Genomic DNA, 16,664 nt, shown 5'->3' on the forward strand with positions numbered 1-16,664 from the left:
TGTTGGATCCTGTTTGCTAGGATCTTATTGAGAATCTTAGCATCCATATTCAGCAGTGATATTGGTCTGAAATTCTCCTTTTTGGTAGGTTCTTTGCCTGGTTTGGGGATCAGGGTAATGCTGGCTTCATAAAAAGTGTCAGGAAGTTTTCCTTACATTTTGTTCTTTAACCATGCTTAACTCTTCAACTCTATCACTAGAGATTTTTTTTTTTTTTTAGTGTTCCAACCTTGCATTAAACAAAACAGTTTGGGCTGCCTGGGTGGCTCAGTGGGTTAAGTCTCTGCCTTCAGCTCAGGTCATGATCTCAGGGTCCTGGGATCGAGTCCAGCATCAGGCTCTTTGCTGGCCAGGGAGCCTGCTTTCTCCTCCCTCTCTCTCTTTCTCTCTGCTTGCCTCTCTGCCTACTTGTGGTCTCTCTCTGTCAAATAAATAAAAATCTTTAAAAACAAACAAACAAACAAAAAACAGTTTACTATCCCATGTTCCAGTGATTAAGGGGAGTCTGGGGCACTTTGCCATTCTAGTTAGCCTCACAGTGGGCACTAACCCTCCTCCTTTTGTTCTCACCCCATTTAATTCCCCTGCTAAATTCTTTCTGCTTATAATCCTGGATACCCTAATACTTTTCCTCCTCTTCATCCTTTCCAAATCATTAGGCTTTGATGACCTAGGCTCTCTCTGAAGCAAATTACACTCTACACTATCACTACCCACCCCACCTTAGACTTAGAGACCCTTGGAATAAAAAGAAGTGGCAGAAGGAAAGTGAAGGAAGGCAAAGAAGAGGGAAAGGAAGAGAGAGAGAGAGATTGATTCAATCTCATTAGGCTCTGTGACTAATTTTCATTAGGCCTGCTACCTAATTTCTTTTAGCATCAGGGCATGGGAACTAGTGACTATTTTTGTAGCCGGATTAACTGTATTTTGAAAAAATCTGAAAATGCTGTCAGCTCTTTGCAAACATGGCTATAAATACATTGTGCAGAATAGATTCATAATGCTATTCACAGAGCAACTGGACAAGGATCCACATTCTCCAGACATGTGGATACCACATACTGCAGCTTGAATTTTGGCAGCAGCTGTGTTAATCTGCAAACAAGAGGAAGCAGGGAAAAGGCCCCAATAAGAGCAAAACGGACATCATTATGAAGTAGGGGGATTTACACACATGGTCTTCCTTAGGCCCTGAGAAAACTGAAAGTCTGGAGGAGAAGCTGGAAGTTATTATATGTTCACCTGTACAGCTATGGAGCTGTACATATATGTACACATGCACATACATATGTACATGTACATACATCTGCCTATGTGAAGGTATATGTATGAGAGAAAGAAATGGGCACTATCCATGGAGATAAATGTGCATGTGTGTACCTGTGGGGGTGTGTGCTTTTAGCTGTCTGTCAAGAGTTCAAGCTTAAGATCAGATTATGTGTATAGTTTTATATACACAAGTGGTTGGTTATACATATGCGCTTCATTGGTGATACCTCAATCCAGCTATAGATGCATAAGAACATGTGCAATTTATCTACAGTTAAATCTATAGATTTATAGATTTATAAATCTACAGATAAATTTATATACCTGGCAGTCATGATGATAATTTATATATAAAGCTCAAACCAGTTTTCAAAATATTTCAAAATATTACATCCATCCTCTCATTTGAACCTCACCACAAAACTGTGAGATAGAAATTATTATTTCCTCTCCCCATTGTGCAGATAAAGAAAGTGAGATTGACAAAGGCCAAGTGACTTGGCCAAGGTTGAAGATTAGGTAAACCACAAATCCAGGACTCTAAGTCTGGTCCATCTGATGTCAGATCCTGTGCCTAAGCCTATACCACACAGCACAGAAAGAAATGAGGCAAAGGAGACTTGAACTCTGGGGTCTTCTGTATGATCTCCCATCCCAAGGGTACTTCTTCTATTAGTACTAAAACAAATTCCATGGGAAAAAAAAAAGAGGGCCCCAGGGCAAGTGCTATTCTCTGTTGAGCCATGGTTTGAAGAATAGTCTGCAGGTTGCTGGTCCTGCCTGAAGACACTAGCCAAGTCCATGGAAGGGACACAGATGAGTCATGGCCTTTTTGAGTAGATGCTCTCTGGTGATACTTTGGAGTCTACTGGGGGTACTTTCTGGAGTTAAGAGCCAGAACAGTAGGTTTTTCCCCTCTATTCTCCACTTTGCTCTCGGTCTTTCCTCTTCCTAAAAGCCACAGGTTCCCAACATCTGGTCTGACCAGTTCTACCTAAGTCTTCCATGTTTGAGACATCCTGTGAGGAAGGCTGGTAGCACAGGTCTAGCTAAGCCTGAATGTGAGTACTGCCATCCCAGGGCAAAGCAACAGATAAGTCCATCTGAGGTTTTGCTAACCTCCCTTACCCTGACCCCTAACTCCCTCCAGCTTCTTGGCCTGTAGAACTAAGGAAAACATGCTTTTGGTTAGTTTTTCCATAGGCAAAATCTAGGTCAAGGCAAAAAACTACTGTGTGTCCTGGAACACACACTATCCTGTTGTTTACTGTTTGAATGGTTAGAACCTGGTCAAGAGCAATGGAGATAATGATAATGATTCCAAGGTTTCAGGATCACTGATTTGAAGGTCTTGAAGACAGGGCTCAGGGGAGGAGGAATGGTCTTCTAGTCATTTCAAGGCTACTATGACTGTGCTCAGTCATTCCAACTGGTCACCAGAATTTTAACTTGTTAGTGTTTACAGATTCCTTCATGGGCTCCTATTGGGACTTCCAGGCATTTGTCCTTCTCTCCCCCTAGCCCCAAAAGATAAACCCTCCTTCCAAGTAACAAGATGGGAGGTCCCAACTGGCAAGAAGGTCATGGTGTTTGGCAGAATCTTAGCAAATTTTTAGGAGGTGTGTTGCAGAACACCCTGTTGTGGATGGAGTTATTCAGATTTCAAAACTGTTATATGTGGCTGTGTAGACCACCTGTGGTTGTTGGTTCCCTCCAGAACTCAGGGAGGAGCTTATAGGTTGATATGGTCAGTGCAGCATTACCCAACATGTGGACAGTGTTATGAGCTAAGGCACCAGTGGAACAGGGCCACCCCAAATGAGAAAAATATAGATTTAATGAATTGTTTCAGAAGCTGGCAGTTGAAAAAAATAGTGCATAGGGCCTCTAAAGATCTTAATCTGGTCCTGAGCTTGGCCAACATTAGAGTAGCCCAGATGGTACCTGGATAAAGTAAGTTTACCCCCAGAATTCCTGACTGAGTAATGCTAAGCTCCCTTGGGCTCACCTGGGGTTACACTAGCCTTCTAGTGAGATAATAAGAATAGCAAATGCTTATACAGCACTTACCATGTCCCAGACACTGTTCCAAGCTATATATAACTCATTTAACAACTCTATAAGGTAAGTACTCTTATTATCCTCCTCTTAAAAATGAGGACGTAGCCGCACAGAGATGTTAAGTGGCCTGCCTAGAGATGCAGCTAAATGGTGGAGTCAGGACTTACTCAAGCAGTTTGGCTCCAGAGTTAGTGCTCACTCAAGAAGGCTCCATAAAGGGAGAATTCTCAATGGTACTTCACCCATAGGACACAGACCCCCTTTTAAAAAATAAAGCCGAGATCTTAGGAAGGTGATCTTATTAGAGAATATTCAGGAAAGATTTCCAGGCATGTTGACTCAGCATATCATAATCTGTCCCACCAAATCTCAAGTTTGCATTGAGGTACTTGCTTACTTATGCACACATGTTCTCTCTTTGCTTCTTTTGGATGGAATTCTCCGACAAGACAGGATGGAGACCACAGGATAGCTACCCTTTCCAAAACTCATCTCTTCTCAAATCTGGGAGGAAATGTTTTCCATTTTCATCAGAGAAGTTGTTTTCTTACTCACTACTTCACCATTCCCCATCACCCAAAACCCCTTTGGTTTATAGACGCCACTGGTTATAAGCACTGGGAGGTTATAAGTCTCTGGGAGGTCAAGTATTCTCATTTTATTAGTGGAGAAATTGGGGCTGAGAAAAGGGAAGGGACTTTTCAGTGTCACAAAGCCAGTAACAGAGCTAGAAGCAGAACCCAGGTCTCCTGATTGCCAGTCCAGTACCTTTCTTGATCCCAGCCAACAAGACTTAGCAAGGCCCAGATCCTTCCTTCCATGACCCTCATTTCCATCTCCCTTAACTTTTTGACTCCCGATTATTTATTTTTCATTGTACTATACTTCTTCTTACCCGTACACTTAAACTTCAAGCTGCTATCAAGTTAAGGGACAGCTCTATTCCAACTTCCAGGTAGCTCCTACATATCTGTCCCCATGGACCGTGAAATGAGGATACCTGGATTTTAGTCTCAGCTCTGCTAAATATTAAGTGTCTGACTTTAAGCCACTCACTTGCCCTCAGTTGGCTTTCCATTTTCTGAAACTATAAAATAGGAATTCAAATCTCTAGTGAACTTTTCCCTAGCTAAATACAAACCACATTGACTTTCCATCTTCCAGAATCCCTCAACATAGCACATGTTGTGATTAAAGATATTGTCACATGATGAGATTCAACTGAGTATTTTATTTCATAACTGTCTCTGTTGCAAGGATAAACATCAACTAAGATGTAAAAACTACTAGGTGCTATACACAGAGGGGATTGTTACCACTCAGTAGTTTTCTAGTAGTTGTCCTAGGGCTCACAGCATCTGGAGATCTGTTTGGGACTCAGGATAATGGGCTGAGAGCTGTTGCCATTTCTGCTCTCATATCCTTTTATCCCTCCCCTTGGACCTCAGACAAAGTGTCTGGACTGCTGACATGGAAGAGCAGGTGGTGTAGGTTGGGCAGGCTATGCCACAAGCCATTTGCAGGCACCTCATTCCATGGCCCAATGCCCAGACATCCTCCCACCCTGTGCCCTTCCCTGCAAATGTCCTCAGTATCTTCCTCTCCTCCTGCCCCTCCATTCCACCCTGCCTGCTGGGTCAAGGCCTAATGGGGAACAGTGACTCACTGGACTCTCAGAGGGCAAAGACCCAAACTCTGAGCAACAATCAAACTGTCCAATTCTCAACCTTCATCCCGCCACTGCCCAATTCATAGGCTCTTCTTCACTTAACTAAATCCCATCTTGAGTTACAACTCTCCTAGCAAACCCTCAATTTCTCTTGATTCCTCACACTCATCTCTCCTTTTCCACATCACCACACAATAATTGTATTCAATTATGTATATATATATACAATCATGTATATATATATATATATATATATATACATACACACACACACACATATATATATGTATACACACACATATTTTTACTACTTAGCAATAATCTGCAGTTTGGTATGTTATGTATTTGCAAAGAAATTATAAACTTGAGGGATTTTTCCTTCTTTGCCTCATCCATGGTTCAGCCTTGCATACTTGCATACAATAAACACTCATTGACTTGAATTGAACCAACATTAATTGAATTGGGTAGAGGGTATGGGAAAGGTTTGTAAGCAGGGAAAAAACCAGCATGTCTTGGACATTTAGTATGTACCTGGCTATATGCTAGGTATTTTGTATGCCTCATCTCATTTAATCTCCATAGCAATAATGAAACATGTTATTATTATCCCTATTTTATATATGAGAAAACTCAGACTTTGAGAAGTTAAAAACTTTGTCAAAGCCAGCCATGTGGTAACTAACTGAATTTAGCACTGTTTGATTCCAAAGCCTATATTCAAAGATATGTAACAGGTTTAATGCCAATTAGCAAAGTTGATAAAATAAAATATGATATACCCATATAATAGAATACTGTGCAATTATAAGAAAGTGAGGACTTTATGGATTTAATGTTTAGTAATATCCAAGACATATTTTGAAGTATAAAAGCAAGGTAGAAGATAATATGAAGTATGGGCTACCATTTGTATTTTAAAAATAGAGTGTATACACACACACACACACACACACACACACAATTGCTTGTACATATACAGAATATCTCTGGAAGGACACACCAGATAACACTGATGGCCTCTAAGGAGGTGAACAGGATAACTGGGAGACAGGGGTTAAAGAGAGACTTTACAGTGTTGCATCTCTTGAATTTGGTCTCATATTAAATAAATAAAATTACATTTATTAAAATACAATACAATCTCTTTCCACAAAGTAGAGTCTGGGGATTGAGTTTGGAAAAGTTCAGGGAGAGAAAGGGGCAGTATGCCAGTGAATTGGATTGGGGACATCCCAGGGTGCCAAAAGCCCCATCCTTTGCATCCATTTCCCAATCCCTCTTACAAACCAATCTCCATTATAATCATCTGACTATAATGTTGATTGAGGTCACATCTTTCCAGATCTCAGTTCTCTACCTATAAAACAGGAACCAGATGGGGTAGGATGAGATGGTCTCCAAAATGCCTTCCAGCTCAGACATTTAAATAACCAAAAATCAAAAGGGTGAATCCTACTATATTTGAAATCTTAGTCTCAAAGAAGGGCTTGGAGATTTTGTTTTGTTGTTTGCAACAAAGAAGAGAAACATTTCCATTCAGATTTGCCCACTAGATGGTCTTAATGGAGGCTCCCTAAGTGGTCGCTGAAATTCCTGTTCAAAACTGCTATTACAATCTTCCTCCAAGCCTCTGGCCTTCTGTGGCCTCTGTTCTCTAGGACTATCCTGTTTAGAACACAAGGAAGTAGGCCCACTCCAAAACTGAATACAAAAGAGCAAGTCCCTTCTATGCTTAATGTTCCCTGGACCAGACCTTCTGACCCTAAATATCCCTTTCCTTCTTCCTCACTACCTGCAAGAGAACAGAAGCTCTGTGAGAGACCCTCGGGAGGAAGTGAAGCCCTAACCTCACCTGCCACTCACCACCCCCCAATCCCTAGCAATTCCTACCAAAAAACGCAGTCCTTGACTTGTCGGGACGTTTGTGAGATCCTGCCAAGTACTGTAAATATTTTAACATGCCTTATTTCCTTGAATGTATATGACCTGGGACCTGGCCCCTCCTTTCTCTGGGTTCTTAGAGAACTGAGGAACAAAGAAAACACAGCCATTCCTTAGCTACAGAACACCCAGATCAAACTGCAGAATAATACAGAGGGGATATGGGGAAGAAATTGAGTGGGGAGGTAGAATGTGAAGAGGAGGATTGATTTCCCTTCCAGAAACATTTAGAGAAAGGTATAGCAACTCAATTTCTAGGGACTGGGAAAGATTACTGGAAATAAGAATAAGAATCTCACAAAACAAACTGAGGGTTGCTGGGGGAAGGGGGGTTGGGAGAAGGGGGGTGGTTATGGACATTGGGGAGAGTATGTGCTTTGGTGAGTGCTGTGAAGTGTGTAAACCTGGTGATTCACAGACCTGTACCCCTGGGGATAAAAATATATTATATGTTTATTAAAAATTAAAAATTAAAAAAAAAGAATAAGAATAACACCAACCCCTTCACAGTTTACAAAAATCTTTTGTACACATAACCTCACTGGATACTTCATAGTCCTATAAAATATTGTTAATTCCATTGTGCAGATGAGAACACTGAAGGCTAAACAATTAAGAAGAGACCATTTCTATGGTCCTTTTTGTACCCAGGGATCACGACTCTGAGTAGAGTGAGACGGGTAGCTAGAGGAGTATGACATACATCACAAGACTGTCAGACTTCTGTCTACTAAAGCCTTTCTTGGCCGTCTTTTTTATTCCTTAGTCATAAGGATGCCCTGAGGCTACAGGAATGGAAAACTTGGCAGCAGTCTTCTTGGTAGCTGCTTCTTCCCATCCTTACTATGTATTAGGTGATATAAAAAAGCAGGAATTCTGGACTCAGATTCTCTGTGTTCAAATCCGAGTTCTGCCATTACTTCCTATATGAGCTTAAGCAAGTTATTTAAATTCTGCGCTTCTGTCTTTTTATCTACAAAATGGAGAAAATAATGGTACCTATTTCATAGCGTTGTTCAGAAATAATGGCACAAGTTAAGAATTTAATATAATGTTGGCACAGACTTCATTGTAAAATGCTAAATAAATAAATAATAATAATAGTAATAGTAATAATAAAAATAACTGGCAGGGAGAGCTTACAGGGAGTCCTCTCCATACTTTTAACCAGTCCCCCTAGGATGAGTGGCAATACCACATGAAGGGGATGGGTGGCAAATAGAAGAACCCTTTTCTTTGTGAGAAGTTCAGTGACGTGAACAAGTGACTGAATCTCAGCCTCATAACTGCTGTGTTCTAAGCAACTCTGCTAATTGGCTCAGACAGACATCACAAGCCCGGCTATTCATACACACGTACACATAAGCCTGGACATATGGATGCATATATATATATATATATACCCTTTCAGCCTGGATAAGAAGGTGGGTGGGTAGATCCACAGGATAGGCTGAGCAAAAAGACTGTGTAAGGACTGTTTAGCAACATTTCCTATCCCCCTTTCCCTTCAGCTATGCAGAAGTGGGGAAGCAACTAACCTGGGAGCCTTACTTCCTCTCTTTCTACCCTCACTGAAGGTACTTTAGACTCTAGTTAGGACTTGGGTGTCTGCTTTCTTCCTTCTCTGACTCCTCTACATTCAATTTTGTAGTATTTTTTGGCAAGAAGAGAGATGGTAGGACTCAAAATAGAATGAAGACTTCTGTTCTACCCAGAACCACTGAAGTTACTGAAAACCAATCTGAAATCTCTGGAGGATCAGTTAGCGCAGAACAAGAAAAGTAAGGACTTGAAGAGAAACGAGTGCAACTGACCAGGATATTTGTTGAATACAATTGGGTAAGACCTGCTACAATACTATTTCCTTGGCTGGGGTCCCAGGGTTATGAAAAGAGAGGTTGTGGAAATGACAAAAACAGATTCATAGCAGCTATCTTACTGCAAAAATCCAGAGGTGATGACTTCCACACTCTTGAATGCTACATAGAAAGTCACCCTTTCCCCAGAAAGTAGAGAGTGAGAGAGGGAAGAAAGGAGAAAAAAGAAGAGATTCCTCTGTGGGATGTGTAGAGATTGGCCAAGATCCTGGCTGGAGGAGTTGGGCCTGTACAACATCTTAAACTCCAGCTGTTCCTTAATTGAGCAAGAGAAAGAAAAAGAAGAGTGATAACAATACTGTGAGGAAAGGGGATGGCATAGCTATCAAAGGTGATACAAATGGACTATGAAAATGAAAGGATCCAGGAAAATATGGTTAAGACAGCTAATTTCATCCCTTCTTTTCATTTCAACCCCAGAAGCTGGAGCAAAGTAGAAGATAAAGGTAGGCAAGACTACCAGGTTGAAGAGGCTTATACTTCCTCAAGGCATCCAAACAGGCCACATTCAACACCCACAAATAGGTGCCAAGTGATTTCACATTAGTAACCACAGCACCCACCTTCAAGGTAGGTAATTAAATCTCCTTAGGCTCTGTCATTCCTAAGATGGGAGAGGGCTGAAGTATCCTAAACCCTCTTCCCAGTAACCATTGGGTACCAGAGGGATTCAGAATAAAAAGAAGGATGGAAGCAGAAACTTATAAAGTTTCCATGATCCAGTGTAGGGAAACTCAAAGGGGTCCAGGCCAAGACGTACAGACAGGCTGGCCATATCCTCTCCATCACCCTCACCTAACAAGTTTTTAATTCTGGGCCCTTTGTGCTAGTCTGCCATAACCCCTACAGAAGCCTCTATTATGTTAAACCTGATTCCATAAACAAATGGGAAAAGACTTCTTTCATAATCCATGGCTTCAGGTGAGGTGTATGGGATGTGTGTGTGTCTTATGAATAAAGACTTTTCTCTAAGGTTTGCTAATTGAATCCCAAGTAAGAAAGTTCCTTTAGGCAAGAAAGTTCACTCCATCTTTTATACAATCTTAAAAGAGTAAATGATTATTTCTTTTCAAAAGGCAACACAACAAAAAGATGCTGGTGGTAAAAGCAGTATACCCTCTTGGGAAACTGGTCTGTTCAAAAGGTCAAGAAGTCATATTTTACATATTTCTGCAAATGTTGATAGTCCAGCTGCTTGTTTATTCTTCATGGCCCTGGGGGAAATGTTTCCAATGACAAGCAAGTATAAATTTAGGGGGAAATGAGAGAGAGTTCTATGTCTGGTACTTCAGTAGTCACACTCTCAGCTAAGCCCTGAGTGAAGCTAAAGTTGACCAGGGATTGTGGATACCCAGTAGGGCCTCCTCTAGGATTGAAACAGCAGTCCTCCCACACCCATCCACAGTGGGGCTGAGCCAGCAGCTCTAACCCAGTTATAAAGATGCCCTGTGTGAAGCCCCCTGAAGAAAGCCACTATGTCACATTTAGGAATCTTAGTGTGCTCTTCTATCGTGAAGTAACAGCAGACCAAGGTCATAGTAAGCATGCATTTCTGGGAAATAAGAATGAACTGTAGGAAATTAAGTTTCAGGAGAAGGGTCCAAACTGAGGCTTCAGGAAATGCTTATAGTTTAATGCTTGTTAGTAATAGGCCCAAATTTCTGGAAAAAGTAGCATAAAGACCCATTCTGCTAGCTTGAAGCCAGCCAAGTTAAGGGAATCTTCTTGGGGGCCCAGATCCATACTGAGCAGGGCATTCTGGGAGAAGCAGTTGCTAATCCAGTGTTGCCCTTACACACTTGGCAAAAAGGAGTGGATCTTTTCAACCACAATGGTATATATAAGCAGCCCTATAATCTCTAAATACATATGACATGGGAAAATAATATCTATTTTTTTCATTGTTTCCCCAATCTCTTCAAACTGTCTACATCTTCATTCAGGCAGATTAACAAATTTCCATTTTGTCTGAATGAGTCAAAATGTATGCCAAGTGAATAGTAAAGAATAAACTATCACATAATTCTAGAAGGACACATAATTCTAGAGGTATAAAGTTCATCTAGTCAAACCTGTTCATTTTTCAAATAGATAAACTGAAGTACGGAGAGGTAAAATACCTGCTCAAAGTCACAGAGCCTGTCAGGGGCATAAGTTGTCCAACTCCTAGTCACTGTCTAACTGGTATTACTAAGATCACCAGCACTTTTGGGGTACAGATTTATATTCAGAATGAGCATTTGAGGCCAGTGGACAGCAAGCCAGGGATCCAGCCTCAACCAGCTACTCTAGCTAAAACAAGCAACCTCCCAGTTGGCTTCCAAATACCCCAACCTCTCCTTCTCATCCTTTCCGATATGAGTCAAGATCCTAGTTTGGCACCCAGTTTGGATGGAAAGGAGGAAGAAGAGTTACTTGAAAGATACCTGACCAATGGCCCTGTGGCCCAAAGCTCCATTGCAAATTCTAAGCCAACCTAATCAAGTTTATCTGGACAGTAGGCAAAAGCCTTCAGACAAAAGCAAGACCCTGGAAGATTTCCTCAAAGAATACCTGGTTCCTAAACTAGGCAATTTAGTCATCCCAGTGAGACACTGAACCAAGTAATAAAAGACCCTAAGATGGGGAAGAGAAATATAGCCTACCCTGCTTTTGACCCAGCCCATCATTGGAACTCTCTGTCTAAATACATAGTGTTCCATTTTCCCCATGCCTAGAAAATTCTGTCTCCATTTGAGTGATCCATGAGTCTGAACTATCTTGTGCCCAGTAGTAAACTTTTCTGACCATTGTCCCTTTCCATGGGTGGTGAGAGCCTTAGTCTCCATCCTCCAACCTAGGAGCCTGCAAGGGCCATGCTTATAAACTATCCAACAAAAGATGCCTCCCATCATATCTTATGGCTCAGTGTTAGACTGGCAGTCAATGTGGAAAGTGCAGAGTAATGGGTTTACTCTGGAGCTCATTTAAAAAGACCTAGGCTTGAAGCTAATGTTACCAACTCTAGCTTGGTCTACCTTATCCTCTGGATCCCAACCCTAAGACTTCCCCAGCTCCAACCCACTTAGGATTCCAATAATGACCTGGGGCCCACAACCAATGATACCTTGTTCCTCTTTACCCTCTTTCCTCCAAAAGTCAACTTCCCCTGGGTCCTATACCTGGAAGGAATGGCAGACAAAATGTTCCTGAGATGGAGGCAACTGACCAAGGTCTGGTTAAGGGGGAGGAAGGAAAAGATCAGGAGAGAAATGAGCCCATACTTTTTGCAGAGCTTGTAGGAAAGCTCAACCAGAAAGCATGCTATACTTTACACCAGGTTGCCTGGCTGCCCTGTCCTGTCTGCTGCTTGATCTGAGCAGGGGAACTCCCAAATTTTCTACAAACTCTGCAAGAAGTATAGGTCCATCTCTCTCCTGATTTTTTCCTTTTTCCTCTAAACCAGATCTTGGTCACTTGCCTCCATCTAAGGAAACTTTTGCCTGCCATTCCTCCCAGGCATAAGACCTGGGGAAGTTGGCATCCCTTCAAAAACAGGTGAAGAGAAGGCACAAGATACACTGTTAGTGCCACCACAGAACTGTATACATCACAGAATATACATAAAATTGTACATTGCATGCTCTAGAATGGCCTGAATTCCACTTCTCTTCTACTTTCCAAGGCTTTTCCCCATGCCCAGAGACTCCTTTGATGTGGAGCTAGCCCCCAAATATCAAAACCACCTTTTGCTAGGGCTCCCTCATAACAGTGCCAATTATCCAGAACTCATAAAACCAATCAGTGGCTGCTTTACAATTGCAAAGATATTAGGCCTAGCCAAAGAGAATCTGGGTTGTGGGATGCCTCCAAATATTAAATTCATAGATTTTTTAGAGATGAAAGTCATATCAAACATTAATAGAAATGGACAATGCACCACATTAATAGAAATATATAATGCATCAACCTCCCTGACTATGGGGGTATATGTTCCGTGTTCCCCAGAATGGCTATTAGGCAAATACTGGCTCATAAACATTTTAGCAAGCTTCTACCAGCTTCTTCTATCCCTTTGAGACACCAGTGCTGTGGCACAGGTTGCTGGGAAATTTTTTTTAAGACTTTATTTATTTATTTGACACACACAGAGAGAGAGAGCACAAGCAGAGGGAGCGGGGGAGGGAGAAGCAGGTTTCCAGCTGAGCAGAGAGCCTGATGCAAGGACACTGAAGGCAGACGCCCAACAACCAAGCCACCCATGTGCCCAGAAATTTTGAGTAAATTGCGGAAAGTATGTGGAGGCAGAGACATTTTTGGAATCTCAGGATCTGAATGGTTGCTTGGGAAAGCTGAGGGGCCCAAGAAAGGTAATGCTAAGGATGAGATTTTCTAGGAACTCAGGAATGTAGTGGGGTATTCTTGACCTTGTCAAAATAAAAACTGAGGTGTTTTCAAGAGCATCCAGTATAAAAAATAACTTTCATGAATTCAAGATACACCACAGCAAGGGCCCAAGCCAAAGTATTCTGAGACCCTAGGGATATACCAAATTCCTTTCTGTCCCTTCCTGACCTATACACACCATAATTTAATCCAGTAGACCCAGCCCTTCAATGGACCTAGTCTGTGTCAGAATACACACCAGCCACACCTCTGCACAGCCCACTGCGCCCCCCCTCTTTCCCAGCTGCACTGTGAGGTCTTGACCGGAAAGTCCCAGCCAGCCCTCCCCCTGAGTCCCCTATGATCACCTACTTTGAAGTTTGTTCCCCAGCAGTAAACCTCTTCCTGGTAAAGTAGTGGTTTTTCCAAGTTTTATTACATATTCTGAAAGGCCCAGCTCTAGGCCTGCTCACACCACATGAATACCAGGGCCTAGCTTCAGCCCATCCCCCACTACCTCCCATGAAGTTTCTCCCAGACTTTGCCACTGAATCTGAAGGCCAACAGCCTGCCTTCAACCACAGAGCAATGCTCAGCAGGTGCCATCCAAGGTAACCTAGGCAACAGGCAGAGGCCTTACTCTGACTGCCTTCACAAAAGCCCCTGAACTGCATCAAAGCAAGGAAAAGGTAGTCCCAGGGGTGAGTATGGCAGTGACCTTACTCCCAGAAGTTGTTTCACACAGTCCAGGGACCCCCTACACTTGTGCACCTCTTGTGGCCTGGGCAGTCTCTGCTCTGGACAGCCACTGAGGCACATTCTAATTTTCAAGTGGGACCCGCATATTGTGGTGCCAATGGATCACAAGATGTACCAAGAGGTACCCCAATCCTCTTCTTCAAAGACAGTGAAACTGCAAACTTTAAAAAAGGGCGGGGTCCTTGGTTCAGAGGAAGGTAGGAGTGGCTGTTCAAGGGCCTGGGGGAATCCATAGGTGGACACCCTAGGTTCAAGGTTTCTATGTTCAATAAATAATCCCAAGGCACCCCCAGAGGGGCAGTAGAAGTAGGTGTTGGGGTGGTGAGATGAGGGAAACCTTCAGCCCCAGGGCAATACTATGAAAAGCCACAGAGTCCCAGCAGACAGTGATTCTGTCCTAAAGAGCCACAGAAGGAGAGAGCTTACAGGTAGAAGGCATCCCAAGTCCCTCGCTCCCTCCCTAGACTCCTCATCAGAACTGCTGAGGGGCATCACCATTTGACTTTCTGAGAAAACAGGATAGCTCCTCCGACTTCAGGGCCTTGGGCAGATTCTGTGCTTAGAGAATGCAAGGTTGCAGTCTTAGGGCCACAGGCCTAGAGAGCATAGGTTATGCACCCCCACAGCCCTGCTTGTCTTAGGGAAGAAGACCAAGTCAGCCCCATGGGAAAGTGGGAGAGGTCAAGGCCGGCATTCTGGCAGAAGGCATCCCGACGATAGTGGAGAGACTCTGGTGCCCAGGGAGGGCAAGGCTCAGGTTGGGGGCAGCTTGGAGTTAGTCTCAGGGCCCAGCCTGCCAGCTGCCTTACACTTCTCTGGCAGGAGACCTCAGAGACCCCCCTCCCTGCTTGCTTTGGGGTTCAGCTCAGAGGGCACAGAGATCTGCTCACTCCCTCAGAGTGGTAGAGGACTACCTGGCCTGGCTGGGCCATAACCACTGGAAGCAAAGCGATGTACGCACACCTCACTCTCTCTCCCTCCCTCCCCCTCTCTCTCTCCAGCAGACACACACGCCTGCCTTGTATTTGACTCTTCGCTCAGTCATCAGGATTCCTAAAGTGTTTTTGACAGAAAACACCTCCATTCCCTGTTGTACAGGAACAGGGGCTGCTGCGGAGATCCGCAGTAGGGAATTTCTCTGAAAGCCCTCCCAGCCTCCCAACTCTTCTCCTCTCTCCATGACTTCGCACCGCCTCCAAAACAAAAACAAACAAACAAACAAACAACAGCAACAAAAAACAAAACAAAACAAAAACTGCAAATATTTTCCCGCACTACACATGGTCAGCATACGGAAGAAAGAAAAAAAAAAAAAAAAGTGCGTCTGGATTTGAACCAGGCCAAAAAGTTCATCCCTTGCCTGTGATCAGTGAGTATCCCAGGTCCCACCCAAGGGACGTCTTGCACCTAGTTTCCGAAGGTAAGGGTGCCCAGAGCCCCGCAACCTCCGCCTTAGCAGCGCCTTGGGCCCTGAGACAAGGGGGGAGGAGTCGAAGCAGAAAGCTGGAGGGGCGACTTTGACCCAGAGGTCAGGAGTTGGCGGCAGTGGGAGCGGAGGACACCCTTGCCCAGAATGCCAGGAGGGGCGCGCGGGGCCACTCACCTGCTTGGAACTCCACTTGGCGATTTTTCTCTCTTTCCTCCTGCAGCAGCATGGAGTAGAGGATCCCAAAAGAGTTCTGGATGCCAAAGATGGAGCCGTTGCACCAGGTGGCAGCGAAGACCACCATCCAGCCAAATCCACCTTCGGGGGGCTGAAAGCCACGGTCAGTGCCGCGGGTCTCCACGGTGGGCGTGGACTTGGATTCATGCACTGGCTCTGGCTCAAATTCCAACTCCGGCAGGGGTGCAGGGTCCGGTAAGGGCTGTGGCTCTGGCTGTGGCTCCGGCTGTGGCTCGGGTGGAGGCACTGGCACCGGCTCAGGCTCGGGCTCTGGCTCGGGGCTACCCACCCACTCCTGCTGTTCCTGGTCTGCCTCCCGCCAGGGCCCCTCGGCTTCCTTGCTCGCTGGGCTTTGCAGCGCCATCTCGGCAGGGGGACTGTGGCTGCTCGGGCAGGAGGAGCCGCTGTGTGGCTGGTACTTGTTTCGGCGGCGGCGGCGGCGGCGGCGGCGGCGGCGGCGGCTGCTGCTGCTGCTGCTGCTGCTGCTGCTGCTGCTGCTGCGGCTGCTGCTCCGAGCCCTGCTGCTGCCGCTGCCTCCTCCTCCCGGCTCCGCGCCCCAGCTGGCCCGCCTGTCCCGCGACAGACGGTCCCTCGAGTCCTCTCCTCCTCCTCCCACGTCCAACCCCCCTTCTGCTCTCCCCATGTCATCTCTCTCCTCCCCCTCCTCTTCTCCCCCCCTTCCTCCCTCAACAGGCAGCCGCTACAGCCTTGCTCTTCTCCCTAGCCCTTCCTGCTCCCCACACTTGCCTACCTACTCTAGCCACTGCTCCGTACCTCAACTTCCTTTCCAAACTACTGAATCCTGTCCTCCTTGTCCAGATACCCAGTAGAAGGAGTGTTTAAATGGTTTTTCCACAATCTATCCTGTTCCCCCTGCCTTCTCCAAAACGCACTGGTCAACCCAGAATTTCCAGGCAAGACCCCACTGTCCGTTTCTACCACTCCCTTCTTCCTCACAAGCAGCCTGGAACTGAGGTGGCCCAGGACAAGAGCTGGGCTGTGAAAGACCTCACTCTGCCCTCAGAATTTCTTTGTCCCACACTTGGGCTTGGGGAGA

At 44.6% G+C, this 16,664-nt stretch overlaps 1 protein-coding gene across 1 annotated transcript in view; it reads right to left on the reverse strand.

Annotated features, from left to right (window-relative positions):
* SLC16A2 (solute carrier family 16 member 2) overlaps positions 1 to 16,208 on the reverse strand; it is a 142,140-nt gene extending 125,932 nt beyond the window's left edge. The window contains exon 1 of the mRNA XM_059385469.1: positions 15,548 to 16,208. Within this exon, the coding sequence (XP_059241452.1) occupies positions 15,548 to 15,971 (424 nt within the window). The 5' untranslated portion in view covers positions 15,972 to 16,208. The remainder of the gene's footprint in view (positions 1 to 15,547) is intronic.
* Between the last annotated feature and the right edge of the window lie 456 nt (positions 16,209 to 16,664).

This window comes from Mustela nigripes, chromosome X (genome assembly GCF_022355385.1).
Source record: "Mustela nigripes isolate SB6536 chromosome X, MUSNIG.SB6536, whole genome shotgun sequence".
Lineage (NCBI taxonomy): Eukaryota > Metazoa > Chordata > Mammalia > Carnivora > Mustelidae > Mustela > Mustela nigripes.